Raw genomic sequence first — 15,511 nt, 5'->3', positions numbered from 1 at the left:
TTATTTGCTTTTATATATAAATCTAAAATTTTCCAGAAAAAAATGGTGAAAAAAAATCCCCCCCCCCAAATTTTTTGAACCCCCTTATGATTCATCACCCCCAAACTCAACCTCACCTTCCCTTTGTGGTATGGTACCTTGCAGTACAATTTCAGAGAGATCCATACACTTGAACACAAGTTATTGTCTGGAAACTAGAAAAATGCTTATTTTTGGCCCCTTTTTGGCCCCAAATTCCTAAACGTTTAGGGCAATTACCCCCAAACTCAAACCCAGCTTTCCCTTTGTGATATGGAACCTTGCAGTACAATTTCATAAAGATCCATACACTTACACACAAGTTATTGTCCTGAAACTAGAAAAATGCTTGTTTTTTTGCCCTTTTATGGCCCCTTATTACTAAAAATTTGAGGGAATTACCCCCAAAATCAATCCCAGCCTTCCCTTTATGGTATGGTACCTTGCAGTACAATTTCAGAGAGATCCATACACTTGAACACAAGTTATTGTCTGGAAACTAGAAAAATGCTTATTTTTGGCCCCTTTTTGGCCCCATATTCCTAAACTTTTTGGGCAATTACCCCCAAACTCAATTCCAGCTTTCCCTTTGTGATATGGAACCTTGTTGTACAATTTCATAAAGATCCATACACTTACACACAAGTTATTGTCATGAAACTAGAAAAATGCTTGTTTTTTGCCCCTTTTTGGCTTCTTATTCCTAAAATTTGGAGGCCATTACCCCCAAAATCAATCCCACCATTCCCTTTGTGTTATGGAACCTTGTGATACAATGTCAGAGAGATCCATACACTTACACACAAGTTATTGTCATGAAACAAGAAAAATGCTTGTTTTTGGCCCCTTTTTGGCTCCTTATTCCTAAAATTTGGAGGCAATTACCCCCAAAATCAATCCCAGCATTCCCTTTGTGATATGGAACCTTGTTGTACAATTTAATAAAGATCCATACACTTACACACAAGTTATTGTCATGAAACTAGAAAAATGCTTGTTTTTTGCCCCTTTTTGGCCCCTAATTCCTAAAATTTGGAGGCAATTACCCCCAAAATCAATCCCAGCATTCCCTTTGTGTTATGGAACCTTGTGATACAATGTCAGAGAGATCCATACACTTACACACAAGTTATTGTCATGAAACAAGAAAAATGCTTGTTTTTTGCCCCTTTTTGGCCCCTAATTCCTAAAAATTGGAGGCAATTACCCCCAAAATCAATCCCAGCATTCCCTTTGTGATATGGAACCTTGTGGTACAATGTCAGAGAGATCCATACACTTACACACAAGTTATGTCTGGAAATTACAAAAATGCTTATTTTTGGCCCCTTTTTGGCCCCTAATTCCTTAACTGTTGGTACCATAACCCCCAAAATCAATCCCCACCTTCCTTTTGTGGTATTAAACCTTATGGTAAAATTTCATTGAGATCCATTCACTTAAACTAAAGTTAGAGTGCGAAAACTAATGTGTCTTCGGGTGACGACGACGACGCCAACGTCATACCAATATACGACCACAAAAATTTTTTTGCGGTCGTATAAAAATATCATTGATTTATCACAAGTAGTTCTTATCAAACTGACTTTAAGCAGAAAACTTAACATTGAAAATTGATTATAAATTCAGTCACTGGACCATGACCAGGGGGCAGGGCCTTGAAATAGTCAAATGGTCAAACTGATTGTATTTTGTGCCACTTTTTACATGACTGATATACCCATTGATCACTTATTTAATATTCCATATTACATAGTTAAGATTCATAAATAATATTTTTTAGGAAAAAGTTTGTATTCACCACTCTAGAATATAAACAAACTAGCTTGAAAAATCTTTGTCAAACATCTGATTTGTTGCATCAAAAAGCTGTTAGTCTATTCTACAATGTCACAGAATGAGAAATGCTAGACCTCAGAATGCTCATCCTGTGACAGTAGTGTTGTCTTTTAATATAAAGCTTTGTATTTCAGAAGAGGTGGATAATCCATATCTCTAGGCATATTTCTGTTGTGTTTGGACCAAGTTTTCAAGGGTCAAAAACTGCCAAATACCTTTTTTTCAGTCATTACAAATAGTATGACATTTATAGTTGGTATATAGAATAACTGAAAGTATACATGTCTGTCAGACAGAGGCCTTATTTCATGGTTCAGTATTCGGTATTTTTTTTTCCTGTTCCGTCAGAATAAACCTTCATAGGAATACTCATGGTTGAAATCTGCAGACTCATAAGCAGCTGTAATGTCAATGGTGAATAGTCTTGAAGGCCTCACTATGAGTTTGAGATTAGGAACAGCCAAATATAGTGTGGTTCTTATTTTTTTCATGAATACAGAGTGATTTTGTGTCCTGCATTGACACCACATATCCTCCCCAAATATATTCTTAGAAGAGTTTTTAAGCTCTATATCAAAAATATGGTTTCAATCAGTAGACATTTTTTGCAGACTTTGAAATGCATTGTTTGTCTTGAAAAGGCATAGATTGTCAATTTGGCTCACATGGGAGCAGCTGCGTTAAAAATTGTATACACCTTATTGCTATTTATTCAAATATAGATAAGTTCTAAAATTACACAACTTTTTCATCCAGTTGAAGCTTTCTGGGGCCCTGTTTAAACAATGTTTATATGCATAAAATTTTTCAAAGAGAAATGTTTAAACCATCGTACACACTTCAAACAAGGCATTTTTATTACTTTAATTTGTGTTTAAAAAAAGTGAATCATAATCTATCAAAGTTTCAAAATGTGTGCTTTCTAAACTTTTTCCTATCTTAGCTCTTTACTGATGACCTTTGTTTTTGCAACACTTGACCCAAACAGGAAGTTGTCTAAGTCCTGATTTGACTAAATGGCAATGAATAAGGTGTATTTTATGCTGTAATAAGTAAGAATCAGACTAAATGGTGAGATTGTTTATTTACAGTTGCTATCAAAGGAATAAAAACTTTCCAAAATCTGCTGAACACATTACAACTTCAATACAGAAGAATTTGGAGAATAAATCTTTTTCGTTTAAATATATTTAAAATCATTTGAGTTTCCTTATACAGAAAGAAGACACAAAAATCTGTTTATTAATATGCAATACCAAATTTATACATAGTATCTTCCTCGAAAAAAATCTTGAAGATTTTTCAGTCACATATACTTTATCACCATGGAAATTTAAGACGAAGTAATGATACTTTTTTTTATGGAAACAAACGACTCCCAGAGCCAATATTTATGTCTCCTCATTTTAAGAAGTTATTGTACATATATCATAAATACAACTAAACAATGTAACATTCATATGATGTGTTCATTTGTTTATCATAAAAGGTGAGGTAATAATATTACACATCATATGATACATTTTATAGCAAAGGTCACTCATGCATTAATTAAGAGGTTTGCAAGGGGTCAATTCTATTCAAATTGTTATCATAAACATTGCTTACTTTTAATATGGAAAGTCTCATGTAAAGGATGTTCGCTCCACTTGTTTTTGAATTTTTGCCACATATTCGGAATCCTCTGGTTTTATCCATGTAGTGCCATTAAAAATTTTGCCCACTAACCCCTACTTTTCTTTCCATAATTTGAATATAGTTTAAAATGTCATCTTTGAAAATCTTATAAAATCCTTGTTATTTTTTCATCATTTTTGAAAGAAAAAAGGTGCCAATGTTAAATGTATAAAAAATCTAGAGAATTATTTTCCGCAAAATTTTCAATGGCTTATATCTCGAAAACAAGCACCATACCCTTAATTTTTTCTGCTTTTTTAGTTTCTTTATTCATATGCTATCAATTAATAACAGTCTTTTAAAAACCTTGTGATTTTGAAACAGAGAAGTGAACATCTTTAAACAATTGGTTCAAGTAAATTTGCTTTGGATATATCTAACTTTACACTATAGCAATCAATTAGTTTTATTTATCACATAATTAGTAATAAATACAAGTAAATTACATTTCATGTGTAATACCATTAATGGCAATCGTGCTGTTTCAGCCAACTGTGATGACATCGATATCAGTCACGGATTGAAAGGCTTTACTAAACCCCTAATCTGTAGTACTACAAGTTACGTTCAAAACATCTACTTTAGGTATATAATATGGCCTTTTCAATAATTAACCCTCAACTATTATAATCCCTCTAGCAGAGCTCTAGGGATTGTATTGGTATCAGGTTGATATGGGTGTGGTATTGAAATGCCATCGAATAATCTCTACATAATATTCTCTGAAACAAACAGAAAACAAGTGACCACTTACAAGAAAATTGGTAAATGGTGAGTGACCCATGCTGTAAACTTTTATAAATTGCTGAATGCATACAAATATACAATTTAACAATATATCACACTATTTCATCCTTCTTATGCTCTTAAAACATTTATATCTACATACATCATATAAAAACACACTCTTCACAACATACATACAATTACAAAATACACAACAATCCTTGGAATAAGAAATCATGGAATAAATTATTATATTTGACCTTCTGTTTTATTAATAAGACATGTTTATATCTAAAGGAAGAATTTTAGTTTGATTTTATTAAGTACAACTAGCCAAAAAAAAATCTATAGTAATTTATATAAAATCACATTTGAAAATAATTTTTTTAACAAAATAAGACATGTTTAAAATAAAAATAAATGGTGAATTAATTTACTATTACAGGATAGTTTGCAGTCTTTTAATTTGTTTTAAATAAATTGGATCTTTTCCAAACATTTTAGAATTTTATCTCAAGTAACTTCTTTCATTTACAGATCTGCTGTTATGAAAGTGACAAAACTTTGATATTTAATTTTGGCTTCCACAACATTAAATACTTATACTCAACACTTCAACAGTATAAGTTACTGTGAAGTCTCCTCAAGGTTTGAATTAACATTCTGTATAATTACAAGATGTCTTCTGGGTTTTTTATGTGTTTTTTTGGTTGCTGTCTCACTTATATAAACTACATCTCCATTTTTTCAAATACTGTATTACAATTACAATATATTCAGACCTTTGAGGTTGTTACGGATATTTTACAATGCTACATATATACATATTCTTTCCTTAGCCTTGAACAGGCCATTCCAGAAAAATAAACACTGTCCCAGTTGTATATAAACCTTAACTAATGAATATCAAGAAATTTCTGATACAGATAAGGTTTCATAACACTTCCGACTTCATGATTAAGATAAGTTTCATCGACACTACAACATATAGGATAAATGCCTTAGAAAAACATTTCAGATCATGAAATATTTGCAGAATTAAAATAGTCTTTTCATTAAAACCTAGTTTTATTTATATGTCTGCAACTTTCATAACAGGCTTATATTTCCCAAAATAAACTTGAGCCAAAATCAGTCTTTTTGTTCATATCATGTTTTGTTCATACCATGAACAGTTGTTTGTTTTTCATTAAGAACATAAGCTTGATATCTTTCACAACATGAAAACAAGATAAGGAACTAATCCAAATGTATTTTCTACACAATTCTGTTAAATCAAACAGTTATAAAGTACAGATTAAAATCTAACCAAAAGACAATACAAATCACATTATAACATTTACAATATTAATGCATTCTTTTAAATTCACTTGGAAAAATCATATGCAATATATAAACATGATTGATATTTGTATGAAAATAGATATACAAATTGAAATGAAGAAAAAACAGAAAAAATGATACCTTAAATCAGTCATCATCACATTTGTTCCAACAAAACAGCACTACATTTACGTTAAATATCTGAGAATTAACAAAATTATATTAAAACAAATCTGTCAAATTACTTGGCAAAAATTACTAAGCTACAACAAAAAATCTTGTTTCTGAAGTAACTAATCTAACGAAAGACTATATATCAAAATTAAAGTTGTAATCTCAAAGTATCATTCATTTATTATTACCTTTGAGCATAGAAATATCAATGAAAGAACAATTTGAAAAACTTGAATGAATATTCATGAAGATTTAAATTTTTAACTGTCAGAATGGAAAAAGTTTTATTAAAATGAAACTGCAAATTTATGATAAAAATTTATCCAACAAAGAACATGTGCATGATTGTTTTATTTTTCCGAGTTTAGTTATAACATACAAATTATCTTGACTGTTTATTAATATAACATAAGCCACGTTTACATTTTGGGTATTTAGCTGAATTTGCTATGAACAACTGTAGACCTTGCTCCAAATAACCTGACGCCATGCAAAAATCACTTTTTAATTATGACTACAAATGTTTAAAATTGTGATGCAAAATTCTGCGTGAACTTGTGTGATTTAAAGTAATGGCAGACAAATTTGCATACAAGTGTAAATATGTCTTTAAAAGGCAAGCTAAAGCCCTTTTTAATATTAAGGTTTGAATAAATTTTAATAAGCTACATAAGCTTTGACAGACAATTAAAAAAAAATTATAAATAAAAGATTGATATCACATATAAATTAAACAACTATTTAATAAATTATAATCATGCATATATCTCTTGTAATCTGTCACACGAAGGTGTCTCCATTTTTGAAGCTTTATCATATAACCTAGCATCTGCATAATTTCTGGCTTTCCACAACATATTTTCTTCTGGAAATAGAAAGAATAGTTATATTAAAGTAAAACTGAAGAAATATCAAACTACACAGTAATCACTTGCTATACATTCATCCAAAATCTAAATGACCTGAAAGTTCAAATTTGAAACTTTGAACTTTTTAAAATACTAAGCATTTTCTACCCCAGGATAAGACTACCTTAGCTGTAGTTAGCAAAACCTCACAAAATTTTGGGTTTTCAGTGCTCTTCAACTTCATACTTAATTTGGCCTTTTTAACTTTTTTTATTTGAGCGTCACTGATGAGTCTTTTGTCGATGAAACAGGCATCTGACGTACAAAACTTTAATCCTTTTATCACGATGAGTATATTGCTAAACATTCATTAAAAATCTTAATGTCATGAAAGCAGTCTTCACGCTTAGCCAGGCCCAGCAGCCCAGGCTTGTCATGAAAGCAGTCTCCACGCTTAGCCAGGCCCAGCAACCCAGGCTTGTCATGAAAGCAGTCTTCACGCTTAGCCAGGCCCAGCAGCCCAGGCTTGTAACATTGCTTTCGGGCCTGTTAAGATCATCTCTACAGGCCAACAGAATTTAACTAAAATTTTCCAAAAATTGAGCTCCGGGCCTGTAGATTTAAAAGTAAATTGTGAAGACTGAATGACATTAAATTGGATGCAAACTTTGTAGTCAAAAATTTAATACAGTATATCAGATAATTCACATTCATGGAATATAATTTTTAGGTTTGCTTTCAATATCTGTTTGTGCAATGTACAAAATGATGTATTTATTATTTTTTTGCCATTCTGGCTCTATGTCACCATGCTAAATTTTAAGATTGAACTCTAAAGCTGAATTAAAGGCATTTATAAACTATAGGCGATGTGTTAATATAAGTATAAAACACCATTAATATAACTATTTTTCTGCAATTTTTTTAAAGAAATAAAAATAAGGTCATGAAGTGATGTAACATTCATTTTGATGACTTGAAGTAAAAAAGGTCAGAAATCCTTTTCAAATAGTTGATAAGAAATAGTGATTGTATTTTATCAGTATTTCATGCTTGTGAAAGTTATTCCAAAAAAATTCAGTACAAGAAGTGTAATGATATGAGTTGACATTTACAAGTTTACTTAACTGTTCATTATGCATAAATAAACAGCTGCGCCATGAGCACATGATACGCCCGTCGCATTTTTTACAAATAAAGTTCAATAACTTCTCAATGTCATATCAGAAATTTATGAAAAACTAAAAGGAGGTTATCTTAATTGATATAAACCAGTCACCAAGGTTTAATGAAAACTGATCAAAGCACTTTAAAGGTATTGTCCGAAAACTAGAAAATCACCCCTTTTTTATGAATAAAATCCCATTTAAAACTCGGAAGTGTAAAATCTAAAATTTATAAAAATTGAAAGGGAGCTTACATCAATAGATATAAACAATTCTCCAAAGTTTCATGAGAACTGCTGAAAGCATTTTTGAGTTATTGTCCGAAAACTGGAAAATCCCCCTTTTTTTTTAATGAATAAAACTCCATAACTCGCAAACATAAAATCTAAAATTTATAAAAAACGAAAGGGAGCTCATGTCAATAGATATGAACAATTCACTAAAGTTTTATGCAAATTGGTTCAAGCGTTTTTGAGTTAATGTCCAACATGTTGACGACGGACAGATGGACAGACGGACAATGGTATACCATAATACGTCCCGTAAAAGGGCGTATAAAAAGTAAACAAAATTCAACTAGAATAAGGTCTACAAAAGACAAATTTTTTAATGTAGCCAAATGTAAATAATACTTGATTAGAGAGCTTTCAACAACTGATATGAATAAAACAAAGAGATAATAACAAACAAACTATTTTATCACCTTGATTCACGTCAAATCACATTTGACATCCAAGACAATGATGACGAAAGACATTAAATGATCCAAATATATTGCTACAGCTTTGCTGTTAAGCAACACAATATATAAAACTTTACCTCTAAAATGATTAATTTCTGTATACAAAAATCTAAGCAAACCGTGGCTGGGGTGTGATTCTTAAATTTGACAAATATGTACATGCAATGAATCTTATCTAATCTAATTCACCGAAGTTCTGATACTACTGCAATCTGACATCAAGTTAGATAGACTATTAGTAGAACTTACTATAACTCCTTTCTCTCCAACAACTGTTACGTAAATTTGAAATATATTCTTCTTCTACTTGTCGTTCTATTCTCCGTAATTCTGCTCGACTTTCCATTTGATAGTCTTTTTTAAGGAAATATGGAACATTTAAATTACTTGTTTTTCTACTGATCGGATGTTTACTGAAATATAAGAAATACAATTTGTTATTAATAATGATTTTTAAGGTAAAACAGTAAAAGCAAATTATTTCTAGTGAATTTATCTGATTCAAGACGCTATAACAAATCAAATAATTTACACTATAAAGTTTTCCTTAGGGCTGTTCCAGAAATAAATGTATAGGGGGGTCGGGATGCACTTTTCATCTTACCATACGGTGCAAAAAAGTGTAAAAGATTATTTCCTATAATTGTTCAGATTATCTTTGGGAAATAATCACCATCCTTCAATTTGTAATAGTATCCATACAGTCAGGAGCCTGTTGTTCAGCGGTTGTCGTTTGTTGCTGTGGTTCATAGGTGTTTCTTGTTTCTCGTTTTTTAAATAGTTTGACTGTTGGTTTTCCTGTTTGAATTGTTTTTACACGTCATTTTGGGGCCCTTTATAGCTTGCTGTTCCGTGTGAACCAAGGCTCTGTGTTGAAAGCCGTACTTTGACCTATAATTACTTTTTATACATTGTGACTTGGATGGAGAGTTGTCTCATTGGATCTCATACCACATCTTCCTATTTATAATCAATTCTAGAACAGTCCTTACTGCTAATTGCGTTCAAGATTTGATTTTTTTGTGAGCTTTGTAGGTACAACTATTTCTCTTTTTACATAGAGCTACTTTAGTTTCAACAACTGATTCTTTTTTTAACAGGCCTTGATAAAAATAATACAGAATTTACAACCTATAAGAAAATAGGCTAACACAAGAATGGTTTCCTTTTCAAGTTTTTATATTATTTGAATATTGACTAAAAGAAAAATAACAACAATCCCTAATTTAGACTTACTCTGACTGTTGTAAACTGTACAAAGGTTCACCAACTAGGAAACTACTCAGTACTGAGAGAAAGACTAATAGTAAAATTGGTGCAAGCTGAAGTAACAATGTATAACTTGCCTGAAATGAAAACAAAATCAATGTAATTTATTCAAATACTGGAATATTTGTTTTTCAACAGAATAAAAAAAACTTTGAACAATTTCAGGTAGAAAATAATTTCATTAATTTCTCAGTTTACACTACAAAAGCTTCATAATTTTACTCCCTGCTGATATTTACAGTATCAATATGAATATAACCTGATAATCAGTATACCTTTGTATTATCTACATTTTTGTTCCATCTGTTTTTTTTTGTACTGTAAATTCAGAAATTTGTGTGAGGATTTTATTGTAGTGAATAATGCGACTACTTGAGTATCGCAATAATAATAAAATGCTCCGCAGGGCGCAGCTTGATACGACCGCAGAGATCGAACCCTGAACTGTTGGGGCAAGTATGGACACAACATTCAAGCTTGATACAGCTTTGCATTTGGATTGTGATTAAATATTTGACACAGCATAGGTTTCTGACACAGAATGAATGTGGTCTAAGAACTTAAAAATTTTAAATTGGACATTCACCTATTATGGTCCAATATCCAAAATCTAAATACATGGTTAGATTCAGCATATCAAAGAACCCCAAGAATTCAATTTTTGATGAAATCAAACAAAGTTTAATTTTGGACCCTTTTGACCTCAATGTGGACAAAGTTGATAACGGGCCCAAAAATCAAAAACCTAAATACATGGTTAGATTCAGCATATCAAAGAACCCCATATATTCAATTTTTGTTGAAATCAAACAAAGTTTAATTTTGGACCCCGATTTGGACCAACTTGAAAACTGGGCCCATAATCAAAAATCTAAATACATGTTTAGATTCAGCATATCAAAGAACCCTAAGAATTCAATTTTTGTTAAAATCAAACTAAGTTTAATTTTGGACCCTTTGGACCTTAATGTAGACCAATTTGAAAACGGAACCAAAAATTAAGAATCTAAATACATGGTTAGATTCGGCATATCAAAGAACCCTAAGAATTCAATTTTTGTTAAAATCAAACTAAGTTTAATTTTGGACCCTTTGGACCTTAATGTAGACCAATTTGAAAACGGAACCAAAAATTAAGAATCTAAATACACGGTTAGAATCGGCATATCAAAGAACCCAAATAATTCAATTTTTGATGAAATCAAACAAAGTTTAATTTTGGACCCTTTGGACCTCAATGTGGACCAATTTAAAAACGGGGCCCAAAATCCAAAAACTAAATACATGGTTAGATTCAGCATATTAAAGAACCCCAAGAATTCAAGAATAAAACCCCATTGAAATTGGTCAAGAAATAAGCAATTTATACGAAGTATCTTCTTTTGCACAATACTGTGCAATTAAATATTTCTTGCTATTGTGCAATACTGTACAATTGACAATTTCTTGCCATTGCGCAATATTGTGCTATTGGATATTTCTTGCTATTGCGCAATACTGTGCAATTGAAGATTTCTTGCTATTGCTCAATACTGTGCAATTGAAGATTTTTTGCTATTGTGCAATACTGTGCAATTGAAAATTTCTTGCTATTGCACAATACTTATTATATAATAATCTACACATCCTGTTTGGTGTGTATCTCCTACCATATCATTATTATTTGCTTTTAAATATAAATCAGAAATAACCAACTTAAAATGGAAAATTTTAAAAGAAAAAAAAAAGGAAAAAAAAAAAAATCCCCCCCCCCCCCCAATTTTTTGAACCCCCTTATGATTCATCACCCCCAAACTCAATCCGAGCCTTCCCTTTGTGGAATGGTACCTTGCAGTACAATTTCAGAGAGATCCATACACTTGAACACAAGTTATTGTCTGGAAACTAGAAAAATGTGTTTTTGGCCCCTTTTTGGCCCCAAATTCCTAAACGTTTCGGGCAATTACCCCCAAACTCAAACCCAGCTTTCCCTTTGTGATATGGAACCTTGTAGTACAATTTCAGAAAGATCCATACACTTACACACAAGTTATTGTCCTGAAACTAGAAAAATGCTTGTTTTTTGCCCCTTTTTTGCCCCTAATTCCTAAAATATTGAGGCAATTACCCCCATCATCAATCCCAGCCTTCCCTTTGTGGTATGGTACCTTGCAGTACAATTTCAGAGAGATCCATACACTTGAACACAAGTTATTGTCTGGAAACTAGAAAAATGTGTTTTTTGGCCCCTTTTTGGCCCCCAATTCCTAAACGTTTCGGCAATTACCCCCAAACTCAATTCCAGCTTTCCCTTTGTGATATGGAACCTTGTAGTACAATTTCAGAAAGATCCATACACTTACACACAAGTTATTGTCATGAAACTAGAAAAATGCTTGTTTTTTTGCCCCTTTTTTGGCCCCTAATTCCTAAAATTTTGAGGCAATTACCCCAAAAATCAATCCCAGCATTCCTTTTGTGATATGGAACCTTGTGGTACAATGTAAGAGAGATCCATACACTAACACACAAGTTATGTCTGGAAGTTACAAAAATGCTTATTTTTGGCCCCTTTTTGGCCCCTAATTCCTTTACTGTTGGTACCATAACCCCCAAAATCAATCCCAACCTTCCTTTTGTGGTATTGAACCTTGTGGTAAAATTTCATAGAGATCCATTCACTTAAACTGAAGTAAGAGTGCGAAAACCAATGTGTCTTCGGACGACGCCAGACGACGACGACGACGAATCGACGACAACGACGCCAACGTCATACCAATATACGACCACAAAAATTTGTTTGCGGTCGTATAAAAACTCGCATTCTGATATCAAATATATATGTATGTAGCTTATCCTAAAATCGAAATAATTAAAATTTGTTAATTCTTCAAAAATCGCAATAATAAATGCACACAATAATTTTTGAATTTACAGTATCGATTCAAGTTTTTGAGACAGTAGTTTTTGAGTTCTCTAAAGAAGGTTGCAGAAGACTGACACAAGCCCTAGATGAGCTAAAACAAATATTCTGAAATGCAAAATGAAAACACTTAAAATAACAATCCTTCATCAGTTATGAATCTTAAAGAATTGTTTGACAGGTTTTTACATCATGTTTTTGCTCTCTGTTCAGATATCTCTGTAGATAACTCTACCTGGAAAAATTGTCTCCATTTAGATTTGAAAATGCATTTCATCTTATAACTCATCTAACATTTGTCTAACAAGCTTAATACCAAGGTACAAATGAATGGACACACAAGAGAAAACCAATATATCAATCTACCGTTTTTCCGAGCCCCTATTAATAGATCTGTGTTTTACTCGCTTGGCTTATCAATATAATAACAATTAAAAACTATATTTCTGCTATAATTTTCTATTCTCAAAACTACATAATTACATCTATGCTACAAATCTACAACTCCCAGTTTAGACTACACATGCTGTTCTCATATATAAAATAATGAATATTCAATAGATCAGTAGACGTGTCAATATTGTATCATATGCGATAATGACCAGCCAGTAAACACTGTTCTTAGATCATTAACCAGTATTAAAAAGATAAATATAACATGCCCACCCACAAATTGGTAAATGAAATCTGTATAAAGACAATTACACAAAATTCTGATTTGATCAATATGCAAATAAATTAGCCAGTTAACAGTGTTCTGATTTCAATAACCAGTGACATTGTATACTTACATCATTACTGACATTTTCCTGTCTCTGGAAATGATAGGCATTTCTGTTGTGATGATGGTGGTGGTGTCTGTATACATTATCTATTTAAAAAAAAACAATTTATCTCTATTGAGAAAAGAGTAAACATAGAAAAATATTTTGCCTGGGTTTATGTGTAAGTTTGCATGGTATATCATATATCAGGATATTTTCATGTGTCAAATTTTTGCTTTTATGAATCTGCAAAAAAATATCTTTAAAAAACATCTTAAATTTCAAATTTTATAAGATGCCTTAAACTGTGTGGAGGCACTTTCAAATTGTGAAAATTAAACCTATTAAAACTTTCATGATTATATCGAGAGCAAAAAAGTCTATGAGAAAGTTTCCAAAGATACAGTATATTGAGGTTCACTTTTAAACTACTTTAGTTTACATATTGAGTAAGAAAAATTATAAGTGATAATCTAAAATTGTGTTAATTGTATGTTCCCTATTCAAAAGTTTCTACCCAAGGAATTCTGTATTTAATATCTCTCTTTCATTTTTAAATGTAAGCCTCGGAATGACTATGAAAAAAGGTCAAAGTCTCAAATGGCCTGGTTGCAATATTTGTGACTAATTAATGTAGATGTTTACGATGTAGTTGCAATTACATGAAGGTTGTAAATTTTGATGGAAATAACTAAGTTCCAAAAGTTTGGTAAAAAAAGAAAAAAATTCTTCACACAATTCCATAGTAGCAGGTGCACAACTTCAACAAATGTACAATCTTCCTGTAAAGTTTCAAGTATCTCGGTTGAACATTGGAGGAGGAGTTGATTACAAAAATTAGTTACCAACTTTTCCCTGTAGGCCGCCTATCTGCTGTCCAGCCAAACATCCCCATACTTAAAGCCCATTTTGGATTTAGTCCAAACAGGCCAAAAATAGTACTATTTCTACTAGGCCGATGATTTTTATTATCAATAATTATTGTAATGAAACAAATAAATAACAGAGCTTATGTTAAAGCAATAAGCTGTGCTAAATTCTCAAAATTTTAAAGGGGTTTTCAGAAAAAAAACTACATTATATGAACAGAAAGAAAACTTATAAATAAAAGAAGAGAAAAGATCTTTTATCATGTTATATCAGGAAACTATAAGAAACTATGATGACATGTCATCAAGGGGAACCACTGAAAAATACATGCAAGTCCAGGGAAAATAGAATAAAGAGAGGTATGAAGTACTTGTAAGGTATATATATATTTATTTGTAAGGAAAAAGAAGTATCAAATATGTCCTTTCGAGAAACAATAAAACATGATGTTTTTTTAATAAGTAATAACAAAATTCAGCACATCTTGGGTTAATTCCCATAAATTTTATCTAGCTTTTATTCATTAGCATAAATCATTGTTTACACTATTCATCTGTAGAAAATCCTCACACTTCTTGTCAATAGAAGAAGGCTTCAAAATATACTGGTAACTCAAGAACTCAAACAAATGAAATAATTTGGAGGGAATCTTTGAAAATCTTTTAAACCTATAAATGCATGTGAATTGTAAAAACTTTTCATGTTTTCTTTCAAATTTAAAGATTTATTTATCAACTGTTTGCAGTTAAGAAAGTAACAATCAGAGTGGTGTAAGATATTTACATCATGTACATAGTTTTCAGATATTCATTCTTATCTTAAATATTTTCGGCTTCAAAATCTCTGAATACTTTAATAGAATAAACACAATTTGACAAATATATTTCATGTCAGGTATAAATTGTTATCACTCCTGGAATATCTTTAATGGCTTGGTATATATATATTAACATCTTATACCCTTTAAAAAAACTTGATATGCATATCCAGAGAAAAGAGAAAATGACTTAAAAGAGAAAGAAAAAAAAATATATAATCTGGAATCAAGCTTCTCTAAAACCTAAGAACATGGATTGAAGAGCGAGTAATTATAACAACAGATTGCAAGCCACATTCCCCAAAAACTTTTACTTTGTGAAAGTGTGTAACTAAGTTTTAAAAAAATTCCTTCTGATTTAGAGCATTTAGATGTT

General features: G+C 31.3%; 1 protein-coding gene across 3 annotated transcripts in view; it reads right to left on the bottom strand.

The window, feature by feature from the left end:
• LOC127707669 (dnaJ homolog subfamily B member 12-like) overlaps positions 1-15,511 on the bottom strand; it is a 57,171-nt gene that overhangs the window by 27,931 nt on the left and 13,729 nt on the right. For 2 of the 3 annotated variants that reach the window (XM_052212321.1, XM_052212322.1), the window contains 4 exons: positions 13,476-13,555; positions 9,750-9,859; positions 8,763-8,926; positions 2,923-6,622 (listed from right to left, as the gene is read on the bottom strand). In XM_052212321.1, coding sequence (XP_052068281.1) covers positions 6,513-6,622; positions 8,763-8,926; positions 9,750-9,859; positions 13,476-13,555 — 464 coding nt within the window. In that variant the 3' untranslated portion in view covers positions 2,923-6,512. Of the gene's footprint in view, positions 1-2,922; positions 6,623-8,762; positions 8,927-9,749; positions 9,860-13,475; positions 13,556-15,511 lie in introns of those variants that run through there. The other variant, XR_007984981.1, reaches the window with a different exon arrangement.

This window comes from Mytilus californianus, unplaced genomic scaffold (genome assembly GCF_021869535.1).
Source record: "Mytilus californianus isolate M0D057914Y unplaced genomic scaffold, xbMytCali1.0.p SCAF_7, whole genome shotgun sequence".
Lineage (NCBI taxonomy): Eukaryota > Metazoa > Mollusca > Bivalvia > Mytilida > Mytilidae > Mytilus > Mytilus californianus.
The sequence above is the reverse complement of the archived record's forward strand: the minus strand, read 5'-3'. Positions and strand labels throughout refer to the sequence as shown.